Source organism: Adelges cooleyi, unplaced genomic scaffold, assembly GCF_023614345.1.
Source record: "Adelges cooleyi isolate 19-005CV unplaced genomic scaffold, UGA_ACOO_1.1 ACOO_flye_CR_arks_rails_tigmint_CR_PRNA_651, whole genome shotgun sequence".
NCBI lineage: Eukaryota > Metazoa > Arthropoda > Insecta > Hemiptera > Adelgidae > Adelges > Adelges cooleyi.
The window spans coordinates 660493-684037 of NW_026096352.1; the positions used below are offsets into that span (position 1 = coordinate 660493).

The following is a 23545-nucleotide window of genomic DNA, read 5'->3' on the forward strand; positions in this document are numbered from 1 at the left end:
ACTAGTAAAAATACACTTTTTATCGCTTTGCCCGGACACTGTTCTTTTTTCATACCTACTGGGCCCACAGCTTTTACTCGAAGTCGAGCGATTCCGTGACTAATTTATTACAGCAATAGAAAATAATTATTATTCACTGAACACAAAATCTATGCTGTCGATTTTCACTTGGAATATTATATACGGTCTAAAGCTTCATTATTCCTGGAAGGGTAGTAAAACTATACATACATTTTAAACATTTGCTATGACCATTTGGCTAACAATATAGAAAAATAATGCCCAACAATAGAGTTTAACTACAACGCAGTTAACTGTATAAAAGCTCGATAAATAAATACAGTAAACAGTGAACTAAAAAATCAGGATAATTAACGACAGTAATTATCCCGTGTAAAAAAAAAAGTAATTAAATGACTCATGATGTTGTTTTTTAATTTCAACACAGTTAGTGAGAAATTTAGTGTTGAGTAGAGTGGTTTGCCAAATTTACCACAAAAAATGGCATAATCGTTATTCGTTTTGTGTTGGTTGTTATACGGAATTATAAAACATGGAGTTTTTGATTTCCATCGGGTGCACTGAAAATTGACGATTGCAATTTAATGGTTCGTTAAAATGTAATGAACCAATAAACGCCGGTTGATTCGACGTTAAACCCTTATAACGGTCGTGTCAGTGTGGCCCCGATAATTAATATACTCGGATGACTTTCGGCTTTAAGCTTTAAACTTGCACGATTAAATATAACGACCGAGCCCGGGAGAGCGTGTAATTACTATATCATTAGTGTTGTTTTGGTTGTCCACTGCTGCTGGACTAAAAAACAAAATAAAATCAATAAAAAAAATAAAATAACAAAAAACAACATACAACGACCAACGGACGGCTCGCTTCTGGTGCATAGCATGTATAATAATAATGTACAAGATGATTCTTTTACCATGGGCCACTCAATATCTCGTAGGGTTTAATAAGAAATTGTTGTTTTTATACAACGTGATTTCCATTTTTTACAACTTTTTTGTTTTTACCCCCACCCCAACTTAGTTTATTTGATAGCAACTTTTGAAACTTAAATGGTAACGCATATAATATATATTTCATAAACTTTCTAAATTTAGAATAATGTACTAAACATTTTGACGGTTGTTAACCCGTTTTGGAGTTTTTAAAGTTTATTTTTACCGCACTTTTTAAGGTGCGGTTGGGAAATGCGCGCAGATAAAAATCACTGTGTATATATTTGGAGTTGAAATCCGTGCGTTGTGTGTGCCAACTCCCTCGTGTATCGATCGGATAGAAAAATGTGCAAAACCTTCAATGTTTATGTGTATAATATATTATAATATATTGTATTTTGCATCTACACGGTGATCCTCCTCTCCCGTGTTTCCGCGGACTGCCATTTGAATAGCCGGCGGCCGACTTACGTGTACTACCTAACAGTCCATATCATTTGAATACAGGGTTTGCACAACGCCCTGACAAATGCACAACGGCCATATAATACCGACATTTGTCAATAATTGTGGGGTACACGCTATATATATATATATATACAGGGTGATTCATCATGGACGAGGCGCTGATTATTAATCAAGAATAATTTGCTTTTGCGTTTCGACCGGTCTTTAACCGACTTTGAGTAATTACTTTTTGAGATATTGATTTAGGACGTAAATAATATATAACTTAATTCAGACAGCGAATTATTTTTGATTATTAGTTGATAGGAAATACTAAAAAAAAAATATCTAGTAATTTTATAATATTATAAAAAATAACACAAACAAAAATGTTTCCAAAAAGACAAACTGCAAAAATTCAAATATTTTAGGGAAAAATGAGTGTCTCGTCTTTGAAGAAATCACCCTATACATATAGGAGGGACGTAAGGACAACCAAACGTGTCGAATCCGAGTACATTATAATAACGTACCGTGTGTGTATCCGGATACCATTTGATAAAATTTCCATAAAGAACAAAAAAATCCCAAAGCTCGGTCAGTTCGTTATCCGCACGAACAGTAGGCATAGTCCTCCCTTATTGCGTTTGGGTCGTCCTATTTCAATTTATATTCTGTATCGACGGTATTTTTGTGTGTACTTTATTTATTTTTTGGTTATTTTTCATGTCAACCACAATTCGGGTGGCCTTTTCCAAAACTTTAATCATATATGTATGTACAGCCGTCGTTCTACCATTGTTGGTTATTCGAATCCCAGACCTTTTGGTGATGGGTTCGGTCGTTTAAAAAGGTCACGTCTCTTCTGAGAGTCGTTCTATTTGCGTTAATACCACTTAAGAGATTATAGCCTTATAATATTAGATAATATTGTGTATTGTGCATCATCAACTGTGATAGGAACAACAAGCTGTGAGGGATTTGAAAGCGGGTATAACCTTGTGGACGAATAACGATTTATATTTTACTTTAGTAGTTTTAATGAAAACAAGATTAAACAAATTACAATCCTTGTTGAATATTTGATTAACTTAGTTTAGAGGTATGTGCTAATGTGATAAGTAGTACCGGAAAAATAATTTTTAACTTAAACGGCAAACCGTTGTACGGTCAGTAAGGCTTTAGCTCAGCCTCTGTTAAATTATATTAGGTATTTTATATTGCCCCTCGAGTAGAGCCAAAGACAGAGAAGGTGGGGAGGGGGGGGGCGCAGCTAGTAGTAGAATTACATATTTGAGAAAACAATTATTAAGAGAATTGTGTCGTCGTTATCCCTACACAATGTCTGCCTCCTTTAAGTCTCTGGCGGAAACCTTTGAAATGGGCGGTAGCGTGAAAGTTCATTAGAGCGTGTACTCGAGAGTGGAATAATATATTTTAAGTAATGCGAACCATCTGTGTCTTCATCCAATTGTTTGCGAATTTCCCAAGAAGTCTGTAGAAAATACAAAGCGCCAGTGGAGCAAAAGCTACGATTGTTGTTTACACACAATCCCCATGGTAAAACGAACGGGCCTTTTGTTCGGCGTATAACATCCACACACTCGAAAACCTACTTAACAGACAATGGTACATTTTTAAACTACCTCTATATATATATATATATATATATATATATATATATATATAAACACAACATATCATTATTACATTTAGTTGTGTTCAATGCGACAAATGCTCAAAATTAACTTGTAGGTACTCTACGTTAATGAAATGTTTGAAAAAAGCAATTACAAAATCGGTTATATTATTGTCGACTAACAATATTAGTTTCTTATTAAAGTGTTAATTTTTATCAAATATCCTATGTAAAACATTTTATTTATAATGTATAAAATCTAAAGCTATTATTCCCAAAGAAGCCTCAAGTCATTATTGAGATAAAGCATTAAACGCGACAACCTGGTTTAAAAAGCTTAATAATAAGTAATGTTGTGATTAGAAAAACCGATTTAAATCGTAGATTAGGAAAAACAAATTAATAAAAAAACATCACATTTGGAATGATATAAAATATTGTTCTTAGAAGAATGACTTAATTAATTTTTTTTTTATTTATATATGTATATATTTTTCATTGGCCTTTTTTGTTACAAGTTCAATCTGAGTTAAGCTATCAGAATATTTTATCAACATTCGCTGTACGCACCTTCGTGGTATAACAAATGATGGAAATTTTTTTAGCTTGATAACGTTTTAAATCTCTGATTTTTATAGTGTGCTACACAAATTATACAGAAAAAATGTCGTTTTTAACTAAATAAGAATAATACGAATAATAATACTAGCGCCTCATCGGTGGTTTTCAAAGTACAGTTTCTACTTAAAATCAAAACATAAGTGTATTATATTTATGAACCGGAGCATAATATTATAATTAAATGAACAAAAAAAAAAAAAAATGTAATAAAAACATATTTTATTTTTACCATGAAAAGTGGACTTTTTTTGTACAATAAGGTTGTGCTACTTTTGTTCAACAATCTTGACTTGTCTGTAATTCTTAAACAGAAAATTCCACGTATAAGGTTTTTGATCAAACGGTTTTTATTCGCAATCTTGTACGTCAAAGATTTGCTTCCATTATAGCTCGATCGGTTCCTTTTGTTGAAGCAATAACTACAAAAATATTTCAATTTCATCCTTATACAAGCACATTTCAAAGTAATTTTATATTATAGAAACGACAAAGGAAAAAATAAAATAATTTTACTTTGAAAATCAAATCTTAAAAGTCGCTCGTTTGCTTTTTGGCTTAGTTTGAAAAAACTAGCACTGCTCCAAAAACATAAAGTCAATATTTTTCACTTGCTGACTTATTATTAATTAATCTATCGCATCTTGGTCAAAATTGGTTTTTACTAAACTTTAACAATTATTCGGCTCGGTTCATGATCGCACCTAACCGTTGCATTAGAATTCATAATTTTTCAATTCAAAGTATTTCATTATAGTACACGATATAGTAGGTGTAAAGTGTTATTATTTATATATATATATATATATATATATATATATATATATAATATGAGGATCTTATAATACTTTTTTCCTTGTTCATCGCACAGTGCACGCTATACGGAGCCTGTGTTCTGGCAGGGAAACTAAGAACACTAATTTTCTTAATTAACATGTTGGGTCTTGGCCGTATATAACTGTATATGTACAAAACTATATTACATGTATAGAGTACACTATATATATTTATATACATATACATTGAAGAGGAGGAGGAGAGGTACGCGTAACGGCTACAATATGTGCCCGCGGGGACGGTGCGTTTATTCTTGGACTCGTTTTACACGGCATGTAGTAGCGGTGAAGTATTATATTAAGTTTGTATAATCACTAGCCGTGTGATGAAAATATTATACATAATATTATTATATTTAAACGTACAAATATATATATATATGTATATTCCCCGCCGTCACCGCAGCCGCCGCCTTTAGAAAATATCATACCGTCCGTGAGGGGGTATACGCACATATAATAATAATATTATAATAAGATACAAACTATTTCTAGTCCGTTTTTTTTTTTTTTATGTTTGTGCACATTATGTACGTATGTAGTGTGTAATAGTAGTAGTGTATATCCCCAACACATGTGTTACCCCTTGGTCGTCGCCGTTGCACATGTGGCGGCGGTCGTCGAGGCTGATGATCCTGGCCGGGCACGCAGGGCTTATGCGTCGTCGCATCCGCCTGCCGCAGGCTCTCCTGCATCGCAGTCTCGGCGGCGGCCGTACTGTTGCCACACACCGCTATACAGGGCGATTCATTAGGAAAACCTACACCACTGCGCAACTACTTGAAGAGAAATTGAGCGTCCTGTCCTTAACATGAATCACCCTGTGTATTATTTATAACTATTATTAGGTATTCTATTGCGCTCTGTATGGTACCGTCCAATGTGTGCACACACGAATAAGCACCAGCTAACCTATGTTAGCCGTATCAAGCATCGTTGCAGCTAGGTATCGGTTAGGTTAGGTTAACTGTAGCTATATAAAAAAGAAAAAAAGAAACCCATAGCCCGGTACAGTCGAAGTTTTCCTACTTGTATTGATAACAATCACTATCGAAAAACTTCGATGGCGGTTAAAAAAGTAATAACACTTTCAATACAAGTCACTATAAAAACAATAAAATGGGTTTCGGATCGTTTTATTAGTTTATAGTATTCAGCCCTCGAATACAAAAACTATGCCCATAAAAAAGAAATAGGGTTTCATTTTTTCGAAGGAAAAGGGTTTGGGTGTTTATTCAACATTTTTTTTTTTTGTAGATCTATAAGTCATTTTCTAATGTGTTTTATAAGGTTTAACTTCTTTATGGGGACTTAAAGGCCGATTTTTAATTTTTGTTTTTAATTTGAGAAACAAGCGTTTTAGTTTATATTTTCTTCTAAACTATCTTCACATTTTCCGTTATTAGTTCTAACGTTTGGGATAAAAAATGTCGGAAGGTTATTATATAAATACTTAGTTGATTGATAATTTGGTTAGTCGCAAATATTACTCTCCTATTTACATCAAACTGTAAAAATTCTCAAAATATTTACATAGTTTTGAAATAAACTCGAATAAGCTCTATAATGAGCCAAAATTATAATTCTATATTTTTTGTGTCAATACTTTAGATCTCTCTGCGTTATGTCAATAGTATACAGGGTGATAATTTTATCGTGAACCACTCAATATCTCACAGGGTTTAATAAGATATTAAATATTTTTTTCAGTTATTTAGCGTTTTTATACAATGTAATCTCCATTTTTCACAATTTTTTTTGTTTTTACCCCCTTCTACTTTTGAAACTTAAATGGTAATATATATACTTAATTAACTTTTTAAATTAAGAATAATGTACTAAACATTTTGACTGGTTGATAGCCAACATTTTTAGTACAGTATTCTCAATTAAAAAATGTAATTAAATGTATGCGTTACCATTTAAGTTTCAAAAGTTGATATAAAAATAATTAGTTTGGGAGGGGAGTAGAAACATAAAAATGTGTGGAAAATTGAGATTACATTACATAAAAACAAATGAAAAATAAATTCAATTATTTAAATAATTTTTTTTAACCCAATGACTTATTGAGTGGCTCACGTTTGTAGAGTTTCGTGTGAAAATAAATATAATTTCGTTAAAAATTGTTTTTGCGTTATTTGTCTGTTGTTCCACAAGGAGGTCCTTTATCTTATCTCCCCTCACAATTATTGAGCTCGGTCTGGTTTGTAAACACCTCGCTTTGGCCGTGTACAAAGTCATCGTCTCTTTTGTTTGGCAAACGGTACTTATGTCAACCAAATTTAAAAAATTAATTATGTAATATAAATGCAAATAAAAATGTATAAACAATTGTGTACTGCAGGTAATGTCTGCAACTGAAGTTTTCTTAGTTCTTTGCAACTCGTCCGTCTTGAGTACGGCTGGTATATATTTTACATTTGTCATTTATTCATACTATTATTGGTAAATGTGAAGATGGCAGCCACGTTTTTTTTAGTGATAATTATATCCATATTGTTTAATTTTAAAAGAGTGTCCACCCACCAGTCGTATATGCGACTTATCACTCTATTATCAGACCACGAAATAAACTAAGATCAAGAATCCGGGCGTTTTTCAATTAAGATTTTTTTTTTTAAACTTTATTGTCGCACCTATTTACACATATTAATATGTTAAAATAAATTTCGCATATCAGTTACCGCCGAAAGGTGGCAGTGAAAAGCATTCCGGTCGAAAGTCTTGCAAAGAATCTAGAACCAAAGTGGCGTCTCTGGTAAGATCTCTAGACAGAATCGGGTCTGGCACCATGACGACTTGCATGCCGGCCGCGACCGCTGCTGCCACGCCGTTAGGCGAATCCTCTATTACTAAGCACTGCCAATCAAATGTATATATAAATGTATATGAAATTTTCTTATATATATATATATAAGAAAATTTCAAAGCAAGTCTTATTTAGTTTTCTCGGTGTTTGTGCACATACCTCGCAGACTTCGGGTCGATCCTCGAATCTGGAAGCACATATTCTGAATATGTCCGGTGCTGGTTTGCCTTTTTTCACTTCGGGGTCGCTAGGACCGGTGACAATGTGGTGAAAGAGTTTGAATAACTCCTGGTGACAAGTGGTTTTCATTTCGAAGCTGTTCTTTGTGCTACTCGTGGCCACTGCCATCGGAATCCCATTGGCGTGCAAATGCGTTAGCAATTCGCTAACTCCTAAAAAAACAACGAAAATGTATAATACTTTTGTCCAGACATACCACGACGTTGTAGGCACAATCAAAACCTAAAATATTATTGTGAAATCTGACCAATCTGAACGTTGGTTAGGTCTATCGAAAATTACATGCATCTAATATGATAGGATAACTGCCAACGTCTTACATTTTTTGTACATGTTTACAATAGGGTATAATTACCACTCATGAGCTTGACTTTTGGCAATTCTTTTTCTTCTATGACTTGGACTTTTCGCAAAAACTCTTCTGGCGTCAGATCCAATTGCAGCGCGTTCACCATTATTCTGGCCCCGTCCATTTCTTGGGTTCCAAGTACTTTCATGCGAAGTTCGTCTGGAAACTCTTTACCAAACTCTTGTGCAATAGCCGTGTACGTTTTCTTGTGGACGCTTTCGGTATCTGCAACCGGTACACAAATTCAATTCATCAAATCTGACAACGTGGGAAAATATAATCAAAATATGTCGATTTTATATACCTAATAATGTTCCATCCATATCGAAAATAACATGTGTAACTGCGTTGAACGAAGTGGCCATATTATAAAGTGTTAAATCGGTGTCGTGTGGTGTTGTAGAGTAAATCCGTTTAATTTGTTTAGCAGAAGCTAATGTTTTTTTTTTTTTTTACCTATAAAGAGTTAATCGATTTTATGTAAATACACTTTGCCACGGCAACGGAATTTCAGCTTATATTTTCTCTTAATACAAATAATCCAAAGACAACATAGACGACACAAGTCATGTATTATGGTAGATGAAAAACTGTCGAATTTTCCTCTTATCCAAAATTGTACAATCAGTTCAAATCAGTTTGTCTCCACAATTGTCGTCACGTCCACCCATTTTTTCCTCGGTCTACCTTTAACACTAAACCCTTGTGATCTCTCGGTCGGGTTAGGTTTCTGTACAGCCCTAACCGACTCTGTATAAGAGTATTGGGATATTATCCACGGGAGTTCATAGCTGTATATTGTAAATGTAATTTGTGTATTTTTTTTTTTTTTTTGCGTCAACCACTGCAACATGTGTTATTTTATTCTGTTACAGTGCCATGAGTGTGCTGCTGTCGAAATTGCCACGAAGACACTGGTGGATGGTGGACGAGAAAAAAGATGACGGCTATACGGCCCTGCACTTGGCTGCACTGAACAATCACACCCAAGTCGCACAGCTGTTGGTGGAAGTCGGTCGGGCCGACACGGACGCACGTAACGTTAACTTGCAGACTCCGCTGCACCTGGCCGTCGAGCGCCAGCACGTGCAAATAGTCAGAGTGAGTATTTTTTTTTTTTATACCTTTAAAACTTGATTATAAGTGTATAAAATATGGAGAGAAAAAAAATTTTTAAAACGTAAGGCCGCCGGCGGGGGTTAACCTAACCAGAAGTAAAAAAAAATACTCGCCTAGTTTGATCACAGAATAGATAAAAGCAAAAGGGCCACCTTCAATGTAAACGAAAAATTGACACCAGCACAACTAAAAATTATAATACATAGATATAACTGCGTTTTTGTGTGATAAGTGCAAAGTTGTTCCTCGTGCAAAGTGCATAGCGGGGATGATAAAGGAGATTATGACCAAACCTCGGACGGGAAAAGGAAGGAATGTATTTTCGTGTAAGATTAAGACCACGAAGCCACGGGTTGATTGATAGGGCTAATTGATTAGGCGATGCCATAAAGGAAAGTTTTGGAAAAAAGGAGGACACTAAGTTATTATCCTGCCACATCCGTTAAGTATTTTTATAGACGAACAGGAATATCTGAATAGGGACGAAAGACCGTGTAAATTGAGGAAGAAGGATGCGGTTGGGGAAGCAAGGGAATTAATAGTTCAGGTTAGGCCCATTTATTTATTTATTTTTTTTTTTTTTGAGAGGGGAAGATGTTACTCGACGTAATACTGTTTTTGAAAGAAATTTTTCGTCTTGTAGATTATGTTACTATGAAAAATTAACTTAACAGAATACATTTTTTTTTTTTTAAATAACTTGTATGGAGTTTAACGATATTTTGTAGGTGTTGAAAATTAAATCATCAAGTCAAAAGTCATCGAAAAAATAACCTTTTGAATTGAATGTCTTGCGTGCACTCCCTTCCATATAAAATGTTATTTTTAACACATAGGTCCGTTTAATGTAATTATAAGAGAATAATATTTTATAAGAAATTACAAAATTCTGCTAAATGTAGGCGACCTTTTTTTATAATCCTTTTTTTTTTATACGCTAATAATTATGGAAAACATTTTAGTTCAATCTACATCAAATCAGTATGGTTATATAATTTTCCTACAAAAATGTTGATAAAGTAAATTGTTACATACGACGTGAAAAACAATTTAAAAACAAAAAGTTTTGAACCGTGAACACAAAATTGTCTTAACATTTTCGACGAAAATTAATTTTACACACAAACAACAAACATTTTAACGTTATTTTTTATTATTATTACTTTATGTTTCTCAGCAAGTCCCGTTAAATTTTCGCTCACGAGCATAAAGCGTTGTGTTATTGATTTGGTTTCTCGAACTGCTGTTGGACTAACTTGCTTAAATAATCATTTGTTGCAAGAACTTTTGACCGTATAACGTTTTCCTTATTTTCCTTCTGAGAACTTCTGACCTTTTAACGGTCTCCCTAATTTTCATTCCAAGAACTTTAACCTTTATATTATAACGTTCTCGGTGTGTTCGTGCTGAGAACTTTTAAATCGAATGGCGTCGGTGAGTGAATTTGTTCGGAGAACTCATATACCTTTGTACAACGCATTCCTGGCATATTGTTCTGGGAAATTGTACGCAAATAACGTTTTATGACTTTAGTTCAAGTGGAGGCGAAATCCTCCCCGCACGTGTCTTGTGTATGATATCGTTTACCTTTGCCACGTATTAATGTATAATAAACCTACGCCGTTTGGAATGTATTTCATAAAGACTCTTGTCGTTAAAATAAAACGCTTTTGGCCGGTTCTGGAAAAAAGCTTTTAAAATATTTATTTATACAAGAGAGCACGTTTTCCATACGATATGTTCCTCGGTATTAATTTATACCTCTGTGCGTCGTTCATTAAATACCGGTATTATGTGCTTTTGCAAATCAAATATTTACAAATACAGACTCGAGTAGTTGTATTTTATGCAATGACTGCCGTCGTTACTCGCTTTACTAGATAAATATTAAACTTTGCAGTATAACGCCACAGAACCATACTTCTGATTAAAATTCAATAACCGTTTTGTAGGTATGATATTTGCTATTTTCAATCCACAAAACTTAAAAAGCCCAAATAATTACAGCACTCCGTTTAATTTGTCATTTTGATATAGTCTCGGATCCTAGCCACAATAATATACATTATAGGTAATGTACACCTGCAATATTAATTATTTTTTTACCCAACCTATGTAACTGTAAATGTTCATATATTTTATTCATAATGTTTACGGTGGGACGATTTCTGGTTATAGGAAGGAAAACAGCTTTATAAATTAGACTAAGAAGACAGTGAGAATAAAAAACCACAGATGTCTTTTAATATGCTTTCTGGAGTTTCTATGTGTTTTTTTGTTTTAATTAGAGATACAATTTGAATGTTACAAGTACTTTTATGGGTAAGCTGTGGTGGTAAAAATGAAACAGTATTTTTTAACATGTATTTATAATTTTTGCGTTACACATTCATTTTCACGTGATAAGAGGTTAAACATAAGTGATAACAGATATCCTGAAACATATTATTCATGATTAAATATTTTTCCATAGAGCAGGAAAAATAACTATTTTTTTTTTTTTTTTTGAGGCGGCTGCCCTTTCAAAAATAAATATTCATTTAATTGGGTCCCGGTGGTAGTAATATTAATAGTAAGCGGACGAAAATACTTTGAGGAGGTATTTATTTAACTTAGGGAAAGGGGACCCTCGGAGATGTTCAAAATGTTTAAATCGTCACGTTATGAAACTAACTAATCCTTTCGTTAATTTGGCTGTCAAACGCAGTCCGTTTATACATTTTAATTGCAAAGCCAGGTGGTCGGAAAATGTATAATATAATAGAGTAAGCGAAAAGGCGAGCCGCAGTGTGACCAAAACGACTAAACTACATATTTTCTTATAAACTATGTTTCTTTGGCTTGCAGTTGTTGGTCCGAAGCGGTGCGGATCCCAACGTGCCGGACAAGGACGGAGACACGGCTCTACACGAAGCCCTTCGCCATCACACCCTTCAGCAGATCCGGCAACTACACATGACCGCCGGCGGTCAAACGACAGCGGCTGGTCCGTCATGTTGCTCCACGGAAAATAAGGTAAAAATTAAAAAATATATATATTATCAACAGGCCTTCGAACCCTTTCAAATGGCTCCCCAAAATACAGTCACGACGACTCGGAGCGGTGCATTAACTCGGTTTAGAGTTGATCCCAAACTCCTATAATAGCGGTGGTTAAGTAAAAAGCCAAAATTAATTGCGGCGGCTGCTTTTCTGCAAAAATTGTATTTATTAAAACATACTTACTCGTGTCGTGTTCGGTGAAAAAACAAAAACAGTTTCCGAGCCAGCTGAAAATGCAATTTTGGAACGAGTCCCCGTTCTTCCAAATTTGTCTATGGCGGCAATGCGACCTCAGTTCGACGGTTTAATATGTTTTTGGCAACTGATAAATCAAGAAACCCTACCAAAGAACTCCAACGAATTCCACTTAAGAGCATAACATCCTAAACATCTATTTTGAATAAGAAAAAATAAAACACTTTTGACATTTTATGTCTTTACTTTGGCACACAACCGGAAAAATCGACAGTTTTTTACCTAACGAAAATTTCTGATGATTTATATGATAAGTAAGATAAGAGTGATAAAAGATATAACAGATAAAATGTCTCCCGTGGTTGCGGATTCGTACGCAAGCTTTTGTAAAGGGATGGGGATTTTTTTTTTAAATCCCTACAACAATGAAGAATTTAAATAATTGTTTTGCTTTCGTTTTACTGTATGCTAACCTCTTATACTGTTCTGTATAGTGTTGGAGAACCGAAATTGATTTTAAAATATACAAAAAAGTTAACTATGCCAGTTTTTCGAGCACCAAATGATGTTGACCAGAAGTTCTGTTATCTATTAACCGTGTTAGGGTTATATTAAGGCTAATACATTAGTATTATTGGCCGAAATCCATGTTTCACCGTATGACTCCATTGCTAAATGCTAAATAAAATGACCCCCCCCCCTTTTTTTTTGTGCGTGTATTCAAATCTTTAGTCGAAAAACATAGTCAAACAAAACATTCTATAGGTAAATTGTGTTGTAACGTGACAATGTAGGTGTTTGATCTGAACCAAATCCAATAAGTCTTGTTTTTTTTGTTTTCAAATTATTATAAGGGACTCTAAAAAAAGAGAAAAAATACATCAACGGGACCTTTATACATCACGTCGACACTGATATGACATAAGTGTATCAAATGTCACAATTTGTTCAGACTCTAAACAACCAGTGACGGCACTATGTTTTTTTTTTCAAAGTCTTGAACAAAAAATTATTCATGCGAGACCTCTGTATAAGCCTAAGTTGGTTAGAGCTATTTACATTCCCAGCAAATGCTTTTAGGTCGGGTACTTTTTGGGAATTATATTATGTTATTTACATATTACAATAGATTCCAGTTTGTACATGATAAAAAAAATACTAATCTCATAAATAGAGTTGGTCATCTCCAAAAATGCTAAAACATACACAAAATATCCCTCTGTATAGCTGATATATATATATATATATATATATATATATTAAAAGGATTAATTTCATATCATATAATATAACAACATGATTTAATGTTAATTCAAAACCCGAAAAACGTTTGGTATTTATTTCTAAAGTAGGTCAGGCTTTAAACAAAAAACAGATTTTTGCTAACTAAATCTAAATAAATTTGAAAGACAGCACAAACAAAAATATTTGTATTTTTTAATTATAGTAAAATTGTTATTAACATTAATTTAAGGTGGACGGAAAACGCCAAATTGTATTAAAACTAAAACCCAGTCACTTTCTGAAGTGCTACTGAACAGATTTAAAAAAAAAAAAAATTTGTTATTAAGTTTAACACATTATCTAGGAAATGGACTATTTTTTATTTTTGTTTCCAACATTTTATCAGAAATCAGACTTTTGCCATAAACCAGACAAATATAACTTTAAACGTTTTATAACTAGAAAAACTTTTTTTTCATATTAAAATTAGTCGGCGTGTTTAAAATGGTTACAAAAACAATTTTAAACCTAATTGTCAACTGAAATTTAAAAAACTAGTTATTAGTAGTTTATTTTGACTTGTGCCGTTTTTTCAAACGGAAACTTATTTAGCTTTTGAAATCGTTAGTCGTTTGAAATAACTGAAACGTTTCCTTGGCTCGATTTATTCCTCCGGTACTCGTTTTCTTAATAAATTGTATTACTCGTGTTTATTTTTAACCATATTATTACCATGCGAAATTGCCACTTCCCCTCGACCGCCGGGTAATTATTGCAATTTACTATTTCTAATTGATTATTATTATATACATGCACGTTTACCTACCTAATGTTCTCTCCCGCTTCGATACTTTTGCAGTGTTTGAATTAAAATAAAGTACAAACTAGAAAAAACTTGAGCAACTTATGGTTATATAAAATAAAATAATATTTAAAATAAGTACATTTATGTATGTTTTTTCAAATTCAAAACGCTTACCTCGAAAAGGTATTACAATGAGTTTTACAATGAACTTGAATTGATTTTTAACATGGATACCTATGTTATTGGGCTGGATACAAGAAATGTTGTCACCATTTTCGCGTTACCGGTTACAGTTCCACTTTCAAGTGATAAGAAATAAGTGATAATAGTTATCCTAAAACATATCCATGGTTAAATATTATTATTATTATTAGAAATGATAAGAGGTATCAGGTATGAGATAACATAATTCAATGATTTCCGTGGAGCTGAGAAAATAACTATAGGGTTTTCCTTATTTTTATTCACTTTCGGTTGTAATATAATTTTCTAAAGACAAATTTATTCAAACAAAAACGGCGTTCTCGTGAGTCCAAAAATATAATTAGTCCGGCTTAAACGAATTATAAAAACGGAAACGGTTTTTTTATTTATTTTTTTTTTCGTGGGGGTGATGGAACTTCAGCTGTTACTGCGCTAAACGACCACAATAATTTTGCCGCCATCCGGCTTATGCCGCCTTTTATATGTAAATATATATATATGGAATGTAAGTAACAATATAATAATAACAAAACTACAACTCGTTAGTAGGAAAAAAAGTTTTTCCGCTCGTTGTGCGTTCAAACGGGCATGTTACTACCGTGTATGAGCGAAATAAGTTTTTTTCAACTTTTCCAGCACTCCGCCGGTTTGCGGAGAAGCGATTTCCATTTAGATGGAAATCCGTTCGCAACAGATTTCACGAGAAAAACTTTATATTAAGTTGTATATTTTTGCATAAGATATTATTATTAAAAAGTCGTATTTTATGTAGCGGGACTTATTTTTTATTTTATTTTTTTTGTCGCATCCCGAAATGATTCCAATATTTTTTCCTTCGATATTAACAGTCTTTTTTACATAGTTGGGTTAGTTTTTTGTCCCCCTCGGATGTATATATATATATATATATATTTATCGATTTCATAATAAAACGTATAACGACCGGTGTGTACACACTCAATGTGTATTGTAAATATTGTCATTGCCATGCACGCAGTGGTGATTTTTTTTTTGTGACGGATAAATAAATATCTTACGATTTTATTCGTTGAGCTTATTTCGTTTAAATTGTTATTTGACTCGAATTGATATTTCGATTTTTATTTAAATACAAAATTATTCGACAAATGAATTGAATTAACAATTAAAAATAAGAACAATGAAGTTACACAACAAACACATGTTCAAAGAGGATAAATCTCATGTCTAAGTAGGACCTAGTCAGATTTCAATGTGTTTTTTTCCTTTTGAAATATAAGAAGAATTACTACAAAAGTCTATGGACTTATTATGGTTTTTTTTTTTTTTGAAGGGCTCTATTTTCAAAGTTTAATTTCTTAACACCACGGCAAGAGTTTAAATAAGACCAACTCTTACACGAGGCTGGCCAAGTTAATAAATTTAAATTAACTTTATTCAAGTTAACTTGAATAACATTTCAATGATCAAGTTCAAAATGAAAATTAAATTACATTTTTAACTACTTAATTAGGTTAAAATTTGTTTAATGAATTATTGAAAATTAAACAATGCCAACATTGTTACTATACATGTTTGACTTTTTTTTTTTTTAAATCCACCTTTAACTTAAATAACAACAAATTAATATTGGAATTATGTTTTGTGGGATATTCAGCTTAAAGTAATGAATTCATAATTAATAGTAACACTCTATTCTATCTTTTTACAGTTGTTTAGCGGTGGGTCGATGCTGATGAAGATGGGTACGGACAAGAAATTACCAACTGCGACATCTTCGGGTTCGGGCTCGGCAAGTGCACTGGGAAATTCATCATCGAGCTCAGTTTCCAGTTCCATTACATGTTTTTTGGCTGGCACTGGACGAGCCGACTTGTATCAACGCAACAAAAAAGGCCAAACGCCCTTGGACCTATGCCCGGATCCGGCTCTTCGTCGGGCTCTAATAAAATGCGCCAAGTACTATACTTCTACAATAATGTATAATATATTCTTTAATTTACCTGCACGACTTCACCTTACTTTCAAAGGAGGTGTGCTTTTTTTACATTTTGTACTTTTAACTTTGCTCTGTTGTACGACCACACTCGGCCAGTGCGATAAATTAGTTAGAATACACAACCCGTTAGCTATCTTTCCAAGGCATGATATTATATGAGTTAAGTCATTATTTCAAACAACTGAACTTAACCGTAATTATTTATCTGTCTCGTCAGGGATCGACAACAACAAGAAGCGGCAGCTACATCAACAAATGCCGGAGCGTCGACAACAGCCGCAGCACCATACCCGGCAGCGGCACCCGGAGTGTCTCTTAACAAGATTGATACTCCGCCTTTGTCACCATCTTTCTGTTGTAGCAATAAAGCGACGCCCAACGACAACAACATTAATATGGCCAACAACACCGCTCCGGGCACAACGTCTCAACAAAATCACGCTTATCAAAATCTTATGCACAAACAGCCAAATGTCAACGTTGTTCCGTCTACTTCTTCACAGCCTGCCGAGACGACCGAAGCCATTGCTCAACCGTTTGCTGTCGGTAGTAAATCTCAACAAAAACCTATCAACAATACTGTAGCGGCTGCAGCGGCAGCAGCATCAGCAGACAAAACACTGACTTGTTGTTGTTACTGCGGAGAGGGTGCCAGAGCTAACGCAACATCAGCAGCTATTGGATCTGTAAAGGACAACACCAACGTAAGTAAATCCGTAACTCGGATAAATTTCGCAATATTTGTAGATCATTAATTTAAAAAAATGATCGACTTTTCTCCGGCAGGTGGACAAGAACACCGATAACGTTAACGTAAGCGATCGTCCACTAGAATCGACTGCCAATAACGAAACTAACGCTCTGGCATCAGAAATTTCACCGACTGCCACGCCTGCTCCGGAACAGTGTTGCGTTACGTGTGCTTGTAAGTGTACATCTGTGGCTGCGCCTTCGACAACGTCGGTTCCAATGCCCAATTATTGCACTAAACCGTCGACCAGTGCTGCTTTGTCCGCTTCGAGTCCTAATGCCAAAAATCACAATCAACATAATCATCTTCATCATCATCACGGCTCGCATTTAGACTATTTGAACTCGGCTTCGTATCAAACAAATGCCGTTGCTGAAGCCAGTTCAAAACAACAGCGGCCACAAGGTACTCAATTTTTTTCCTCAAACCATTTTAATGAATATAAACAATACGTTTAAAACGTTACCGTTGTTAGATTATTGGAATTCGTCGTACGGCACTAACGATTCGTTGATGAACAACGGCGGTGTAGTCAGACCCATGGATAAAAGCGATAATTTGGACGTCGTCGTCGTCAAGTTGCAGCAACAATTGCAAGACATCAAAGAACAGGTCTGTTGTTAATAATTTTTCCGTTTTCCTTTAAAACCGATGGAATTTGATTGATTTGCCATTTTTAATAATTTTGCAGACAATGTGTCCCGTGTGCTTGGATCGTCTGAAAAATATGGTCTTCATGTGCGGTCACGGTACATGTCAAATGTGTGGCGACAGAATGCAAGAATGTCCAATTTGTCGCAAGCCAGTAACCAAAACTATACTACTTTATTAGAATTTTTGATACATTTTTTTACTTCTCTTTTATATACATAGATATATAGGTATAATTATATTTAATATTATAAGTTGTATTGTTATTTATTTTTATTACAATATGACCAATAACAAAAAAAAAAAAACCCTGTATTGTATGACAATTGTTTTTTTTTTTTATTATAATTATTTAGTTAACTATAAGAAACGATGTAAAAAAAATATCTTACAACAAAAAAATAGTATAAGAAATATATTTGTAATATAGTATAAGGTATTTTATAACTATTTTATATTTCTTTAATTAATAAATAATTTAAAAAAAAAAACTCAAATTGAATACAACATGACAAATGTCAATTATGATTATTGTAACTCCATATCTGTGTCGACGCTATCCGGGGGAATTTGACTTTCGTCAGCTCTCCGCTCTGCCGTCATATAAACTATAAACGTGTATTGTCGTTTGGAAAAAGACGACTGAAAAAAACAAACAAACAGACAATTTCATTATTAATACTTGAGACATGTGTAAAACCCTTAATTTTTAGAACTAGGGTTTTTTTTTAATATAAAATTGTCTTTAATGTACATGCAAATTTTCTTTTGTTAGATTTTTGCACAATAGCTGACTATTTTGAAGCTTTAACAAATTATAAATCGAAACAAATTAGCAATACAAGTACTTATTCTCTGTAGATAGGCAGACTAATTGTGCATCATTTTTTAAATAATATAATATCGAACATGATCATAAATACCTATTCAAATTGTTCAGCTACTTTTAACTGATTTTTTTTTTAAGTTAAATAGTTGTGTATAATATATTTAATGAGGTTATATTTAGTCTTTAATGTCCGTTTACAGTTTTCACAATATTCCTGTACATAAAATACCCACTTGCGTATGTTGACGTAAAGACAAGCTGTCTGCGATTGTATTATCACACTGAGTTGGTTCTCTGTAGTGTGTGTACTATTTAATGCTTTTTAAACAATTATATAAATTGTAAAATTAAGTTTAAAAAAACATTTTCTAGCTGTCAGATTGACTTTTAATATACTTAATTCAAATACTATATTACATTAAAATTTCCCCAAATAGTTAACACCTCCTGGTTTTACGTTTAAAAATTAAGAATGTGCCATAATTAAAGTTGTCGCAACAACATACACACTTATTAAAGTGTTTCAGTTTAAATAAGTCAGTTATTCTACGTGGCATTGTCCTACCTCTCCAAACAAACCTAATAGGGGTGTAATATAATGTAATTTTTTTTTATTACCGTATAATATTTTGGTTCATAGAATTTGTAATTTATTTCATATTTAATGTAATTACAAAAAGGTTTGAAGTGCCCCCAAAACAACTATTTTTTTTAAATAAAAAATGCATCTTTTACTATTTTTGTACACCTGTGTGTTTATGAACATAAACAAAAAACTCATTCTAATTTCTACTGTAATCTGAAACATAGTCTTGACAAATTGGACATATTTTTCAGTACTTGCTTGATGTATCGATTGAAGTACATTTTTAATATTCGTTTTTATTGACATTGCAAAATCATAAAGAAAAACTTTAAAAATTGCAACTTTCCACATTAATCAAAATTGCCCCTTAATAAATGATAGTGTAGAGGACCATTAATTAATTTTTATTAATTTTGCAATGTATTAAAATTTTATATCGATAAAATATATATTTTAAATAATTTCTTATATTCCAATTTTTGAACGATCTTGGGTATGGTTTTGACTAATGCAATTATATTTATACAAATTCAGCATTATTTATTAAAAGTGAATAAAATTGTTAAAAAAAATATTTGAAATAATAAAACATTAAAAATTATAATGGATGATAAATAGGGAATAATTTGAACTAGGATAACGAGTTTCGTCATAAATAATCAAATAATAATAATGTATTAAATAAAAGATTATCTTTTATCACTACATGTAGGTAAAAAGTTATTTGTAAAATGCCTTACTGTGTCACCCATATAACATTAAGTATCGTTTCTGTTAGCATAATAATTTTATCAATAACGTATTATTTTTATTGTTACGGAAAAATATTAAAAACGATAAAAAATATACTTAATATAATTTTACAATTCCTTCTAGTATATTCACTCAAATAAAATATTTTCTTATTGTGTTACAAATTTATTCTATTACCGCGTTAAGTAGTAATTATATGTTTACTTAGTGTATATATATTTATATACATTATCGTAATGTGTCAATACCAGTTATTTTCTACAGATTTTTTTTTTTTATATCCGGTAAATATTAAAATAAATACTCTAGTCTAACTTCAAATTTTGTTTGTACCTAAATTAAATAAGATTAAAGCTTATGTTGTGCAATTTTATGGCATCAAACTTACCGGATTAATATACACACATCCTGGACTGGACCTTTGAGAATTGTCGTCGTTATTCACACAAAACGGCGGAGCGTCGCTGTCAGCAACACAAACCAAATCAGGCATTGGATACAAGCTCAGCGACTGTGCTCGAGTCCAGTACACGGGGCAAACATCCGCTGGAAGGCTGACCAAATGAGATTGACTCTTAAGTGTTTTCACATACTGTAATTACAAAAAAACAATAATTTTCCTCATTACAAATTTTACAGTATACAAATTTGATAACAATTTATACATTAGTTGCCACATTTTCTATGCTAGTATCGACGCTCGCACTTTTTTTCTGCAATTTGATGTTCAAAGCATTTCTCAGAGTTTTCGTAATGAGATCAGCACGAACGATGCACATCCGTTGAGTGCAATACCTCATGTGAGTAGGATTTGTTGTGAACACCGTTTTAGGTAACAATTGACTGAACCGTTGCGTTAAAAATTCCGGCAGTGCAAGCCTAAGATTTTAAAACAACAATGTAATCACGTAAAGCGTATCTTGATTAAAATGTAAATTCTGGCCAGAAACTCTAACAGCTTTGGTTAACACTACTATATTCCGACACGGTCAATTAAATTGTATAAGTACTGAATACACGTTCATACTTCGGTAAAATATTTGCACAATGGCGGTCATTGGGGCCCGGCAATATTACAAAAGTGGTATCTCGGCAAATTCGTGGACAATTAGCTGTAATCCATTCTGCGAGTTCGGTGAAATGTTGTTGTAATTGAATAGCGTATTGAGAGCCCGGTACTGAAGATGCACTTAGGTAGTCACCAGTCATTACAATCGCTGCAGGTGAATGATCGTTGAAACCTCTCAACAATGTCTTAAATTTTCCAAGGACCTGTAATAATATATAATAGGAATTCATAGAATACAGTGACAACAAACATCAACACTTTAAGTTATGAAAGAAAAATATATGTAATTCTACGATTGAAAATTTATCATGCTATTAAGATCTCAATACAAAAATATTAGTTGTGTACTACATACGCAACTTGTATGAATATAAAATATATCTAAGCTTAGATACATTTTTGCCATATCGTTTAACATCCCGCCATTTAACAATTAGTTGCTTAAATTTTTTTTTTTTAACTTTTCTTACAAGTTATTTCAAAATAAATAGCTAAATTTTTAACATAAAAGCGGTTCTAATGTTACTGAAAATAATATTTAAAAAGCCAGTGAAAACCAAGCATAGCAAAGTTTGTGTAGTCACAGGTCTTCGAGAATTATTACAATTATAATTGACAAAGTCACTTTTAAATAAACACTTCGATGAGAATCTGTTGATGGTATAAACATTATATATTGATAAAGACCATTGTAAATTTTAAGTTTAAATTTTAGTGTAAGTATGGATACGATTAGGATTGATCGTCTGTCTACCTTCATGTTGTCCAAATGAATATCGCTCACAAATATAATCATGCGCTTATTTTTTTCCTCGTACGCTTTTAGAGTTGTTGAATTTGATTTTGTGAAAATCTCATCAGAACAATCGCCAAAATATATTCTGTGTAACAAATGAAAAACCGATTAACAATTTAATAAATAAGTGCAATTTAAATTATTATATAAATTTTATGTATAAATGTTAAAAATAACCTGCTGATTTCAGCACTTTCTCCCGGTGGCAATGCCATGTCGGCAACTTTAAAAACACAATTTATTTCATCATACACACCTTCAGCAAGCACACAACAGTTTTCTGTAAAGTATCCCTTATGAAAGTCTTAAAAATTAGTTTAAGGAAAATACGTAACTGGTAAAAAAATATATAAAAAATAACATCAAGAGTGTATGACATGAGCGATAACTAATTGCAGCAATACATTTCTTACAATTTTGTTAATTATAGTTTTAAAAAGGATATTGTATCTGTGAGATCAAGTTGTATGGCTCCAGTCGGATCTTCTATATAATAACGGCCTTCTTTTAACTGAGTTATTATGCCTAAAAGTATAATGTTTTCCAAAGAACTAGATGATTTCATAGACCTTCCTTTCACAGCACCGCCACTACTCAACAAATAGTCAACGTCTCGTAATCGATCACCGATAGTCTGACTACCACCATTATCTTTACTACTAGTGTTTGCAGTAGCAGCGTGCACTCGAAACATTTGCTGCTTGACAATTGTATACCTGATTGAACATAATATACAATCAAAAAAAAATTTAAAAAAACATATATGGATCACGATACAATAATGTTATCACCACAGTGTTGCGTACCTATCTACAAACTGGCGAATCTTGGCTCGTGCATCACCAAACAAAGATAACTGAGAACCATCGTTGGTACTTTCTTTAAAAAATTTCTTTTTGACCGGACAATATCTATAACGATAGTTGTATTGCTGTATGCAATCCTTAACTGATAATGTGTCGTTTGCATTTAATACTTCAGAGTCACAGCAAAACTAATAAAGACATATCATGATAATAACTCACAACAAAAATATTAGTTCCAAAATAAATTTAATAAATTGTTTCTACCTTCAATGCTTTCACTAGTAACTCGAAATCAACCAATGTGGATGTGTTGTTGTGCGAAGAACTTTGTATGTAATCGACTATCTTGTCCAACCATGCGTCTCTTTCCCGATCATTAGGTAGAGGTTCTAACTGACTGACTAAATAGGCACAAGCTCGCCTGCAAAATAAAATGCGTTAAATTCAATTACAAAAAGTTGATAATGTTTTCTTACTCTTCAATTGTAAAACCGTTCAAAGAGAATGTACTAATGACTCTTTTCCTTAACTTCACAGACTGATCTGTCATGTTGTCGTAACAATTTAGAAATAAAATGTAATATGGAAAGAACCTTTTTCAACACTGCGTCGGTACAAAGATTTAAGATTTAATTTATTCGAAGCAGAATAAATATTAATAAAGTTATTTTATTTACATTATTACCATTGCTAAATACTTAATACTAAATTGTAAATACCAACCTATCAGTTATTGATAACTTTTGGCGGGAAAACACGTATTTTATTATCAACACAAATTATTATATGATAAGAGCAGCTATGAATTTTGAGGTTGCTATAATTGCCACGAAC

At 32.8% G+C, this 23545-nt stretch overlaps 3 protein-coding genes across 3 annotated transcripts in view; 1 reads left to right on the forward strand and 2 right to left on the reverse strand.

Annotated features, from left to right (window-relative positions):
- LOC126844924 (E3 ubiquitin-protein ligase mib1) overlaps positions 1-18168 on the forward strand; it is a 66004-nt gene extending 47836 nt beyond the window's left edge. Inside the window, exons 12-18 of the mRNA XM_050583418.1 lie at positions 8779-9004; positions 11870-12037; positions 16183-16430; positions 16688-17174; positions 17257-17626; positions 17697-17833; positions 17913-18168. Of these exons, the coding sequence (XP_050439375.1) occupies positions 8779-9004; positions 11870-12037; positions 16183-16430; positions 16688-17174; positions 17257-17626; positions 17697-17833; positions 17913-18053 (1777 nt within the window). The 3' untranslated portion in view covers positions 18054-18168. The remainder of the gene's footprint in view (positions 1-8778; positions 9005-11869; positions 12038-16182; positions 16431-16687; positions 17175-17256; positions 17627-17696; positions 17834-17912) is intronic.
- LOC126844928 (pseudouridine-5'-phosphatase-like) lies at positions 7182-8636 on the reverse strand. The gene is made up of 4 exons (XM_050583425.1): positions 8208-8636; positions 7910-8128; positions 7474-7706; positions 7182-7364 (listed from the first exon to the last, which is right to left on the reverse strand). Exons 1-4 carry the CDS (start codon positions 8266-8268, stop codon positions 7182-7184), a joined length of 696 nt encoding a protein of 231 aa, XP_050439382.1. The 5' UTR covers positions 8269-8636.
- A 93-nt stretch (positions 18169-18261) lies between the features above and the next one.
- On the reverse strand, positions 18262-23411 carry LOC126844927 (DNA polymerase epsilon subunit 2). Its single transcript, XM_050583424.1, has 10 exons — positions 23188-23411; positions 22976-23132; positions 22712-22899; positions 22351-22621; positions 22083-22210; positions 21864-21990; positions 21068-21312; positions 20706-20919; positions 20429-20632; positions 18262-18514 (listed from the first exon to the last, which is right to left on the reverse strand). The coding sequence occupies exons 1-10, from the start codon at positions 23259-23261 to the stop codon at positions 18401-18403; spliced, it is 1722 nt and encodes a 573-aa protein (XP_050439381.1). The 5' UTR covers positions 23262-23411; the 3' UTR covers positions 18262-18400.
- Positions 23412-23545: the final 134 nt, after the last annotated feature.

What these genes read in the sequence shown, in the direction of transcription:
- LOC126844928 (XM_050583425.1), bottom strand. Translation starts at nt 8,268, where the DNA reads ATGGCCACTTCGTTCAACGCAGTTACACATGTTATTTTCGATATGGAT. An exon ending in TATGGATGGAACATTATTAG is followed by an intron (nt 8,129 to 8,207) that starts GTATATAAAATC and finishes TACCGGTTGCAG; the next exon opens with ATACCGAAAGCGTCCACAAG. An exon ending in AAAAGTCAAGCTCATGAGTG is followed by an intron (nt 7,707 to 7,909) that starts GTAATTATACCC and finishes TTGTTTTTTTAG; the next exon opens with GAGTTAGCGAATTGCTAACG.
- LOC126844927 (XM_050583424.1), bottom strand. Translation starts at nt 23,261, where the DNA reads ATGACAGATCAGTCTGTGAAGTTAAGGAAAAGAGTCATTAGTACATTC. An exon ending in AACTTGATCTCACAGATACA is followed by an intron (nt 22,211 to 22,350) that starts ATATCCTTTTTA and finishes ACTAATTTTTAA; the next exon opens with GACTTTCATAAGGGATACTT. An exon ending in GAAAGTGCTGAAATCAGCAG is followed by an intron (nt 21,991 to 22,082) that starts GTTATTTTTAAC and finishes TTTGTTACACAG; the next exon opens with AATATATTTTGGCGATTGTT.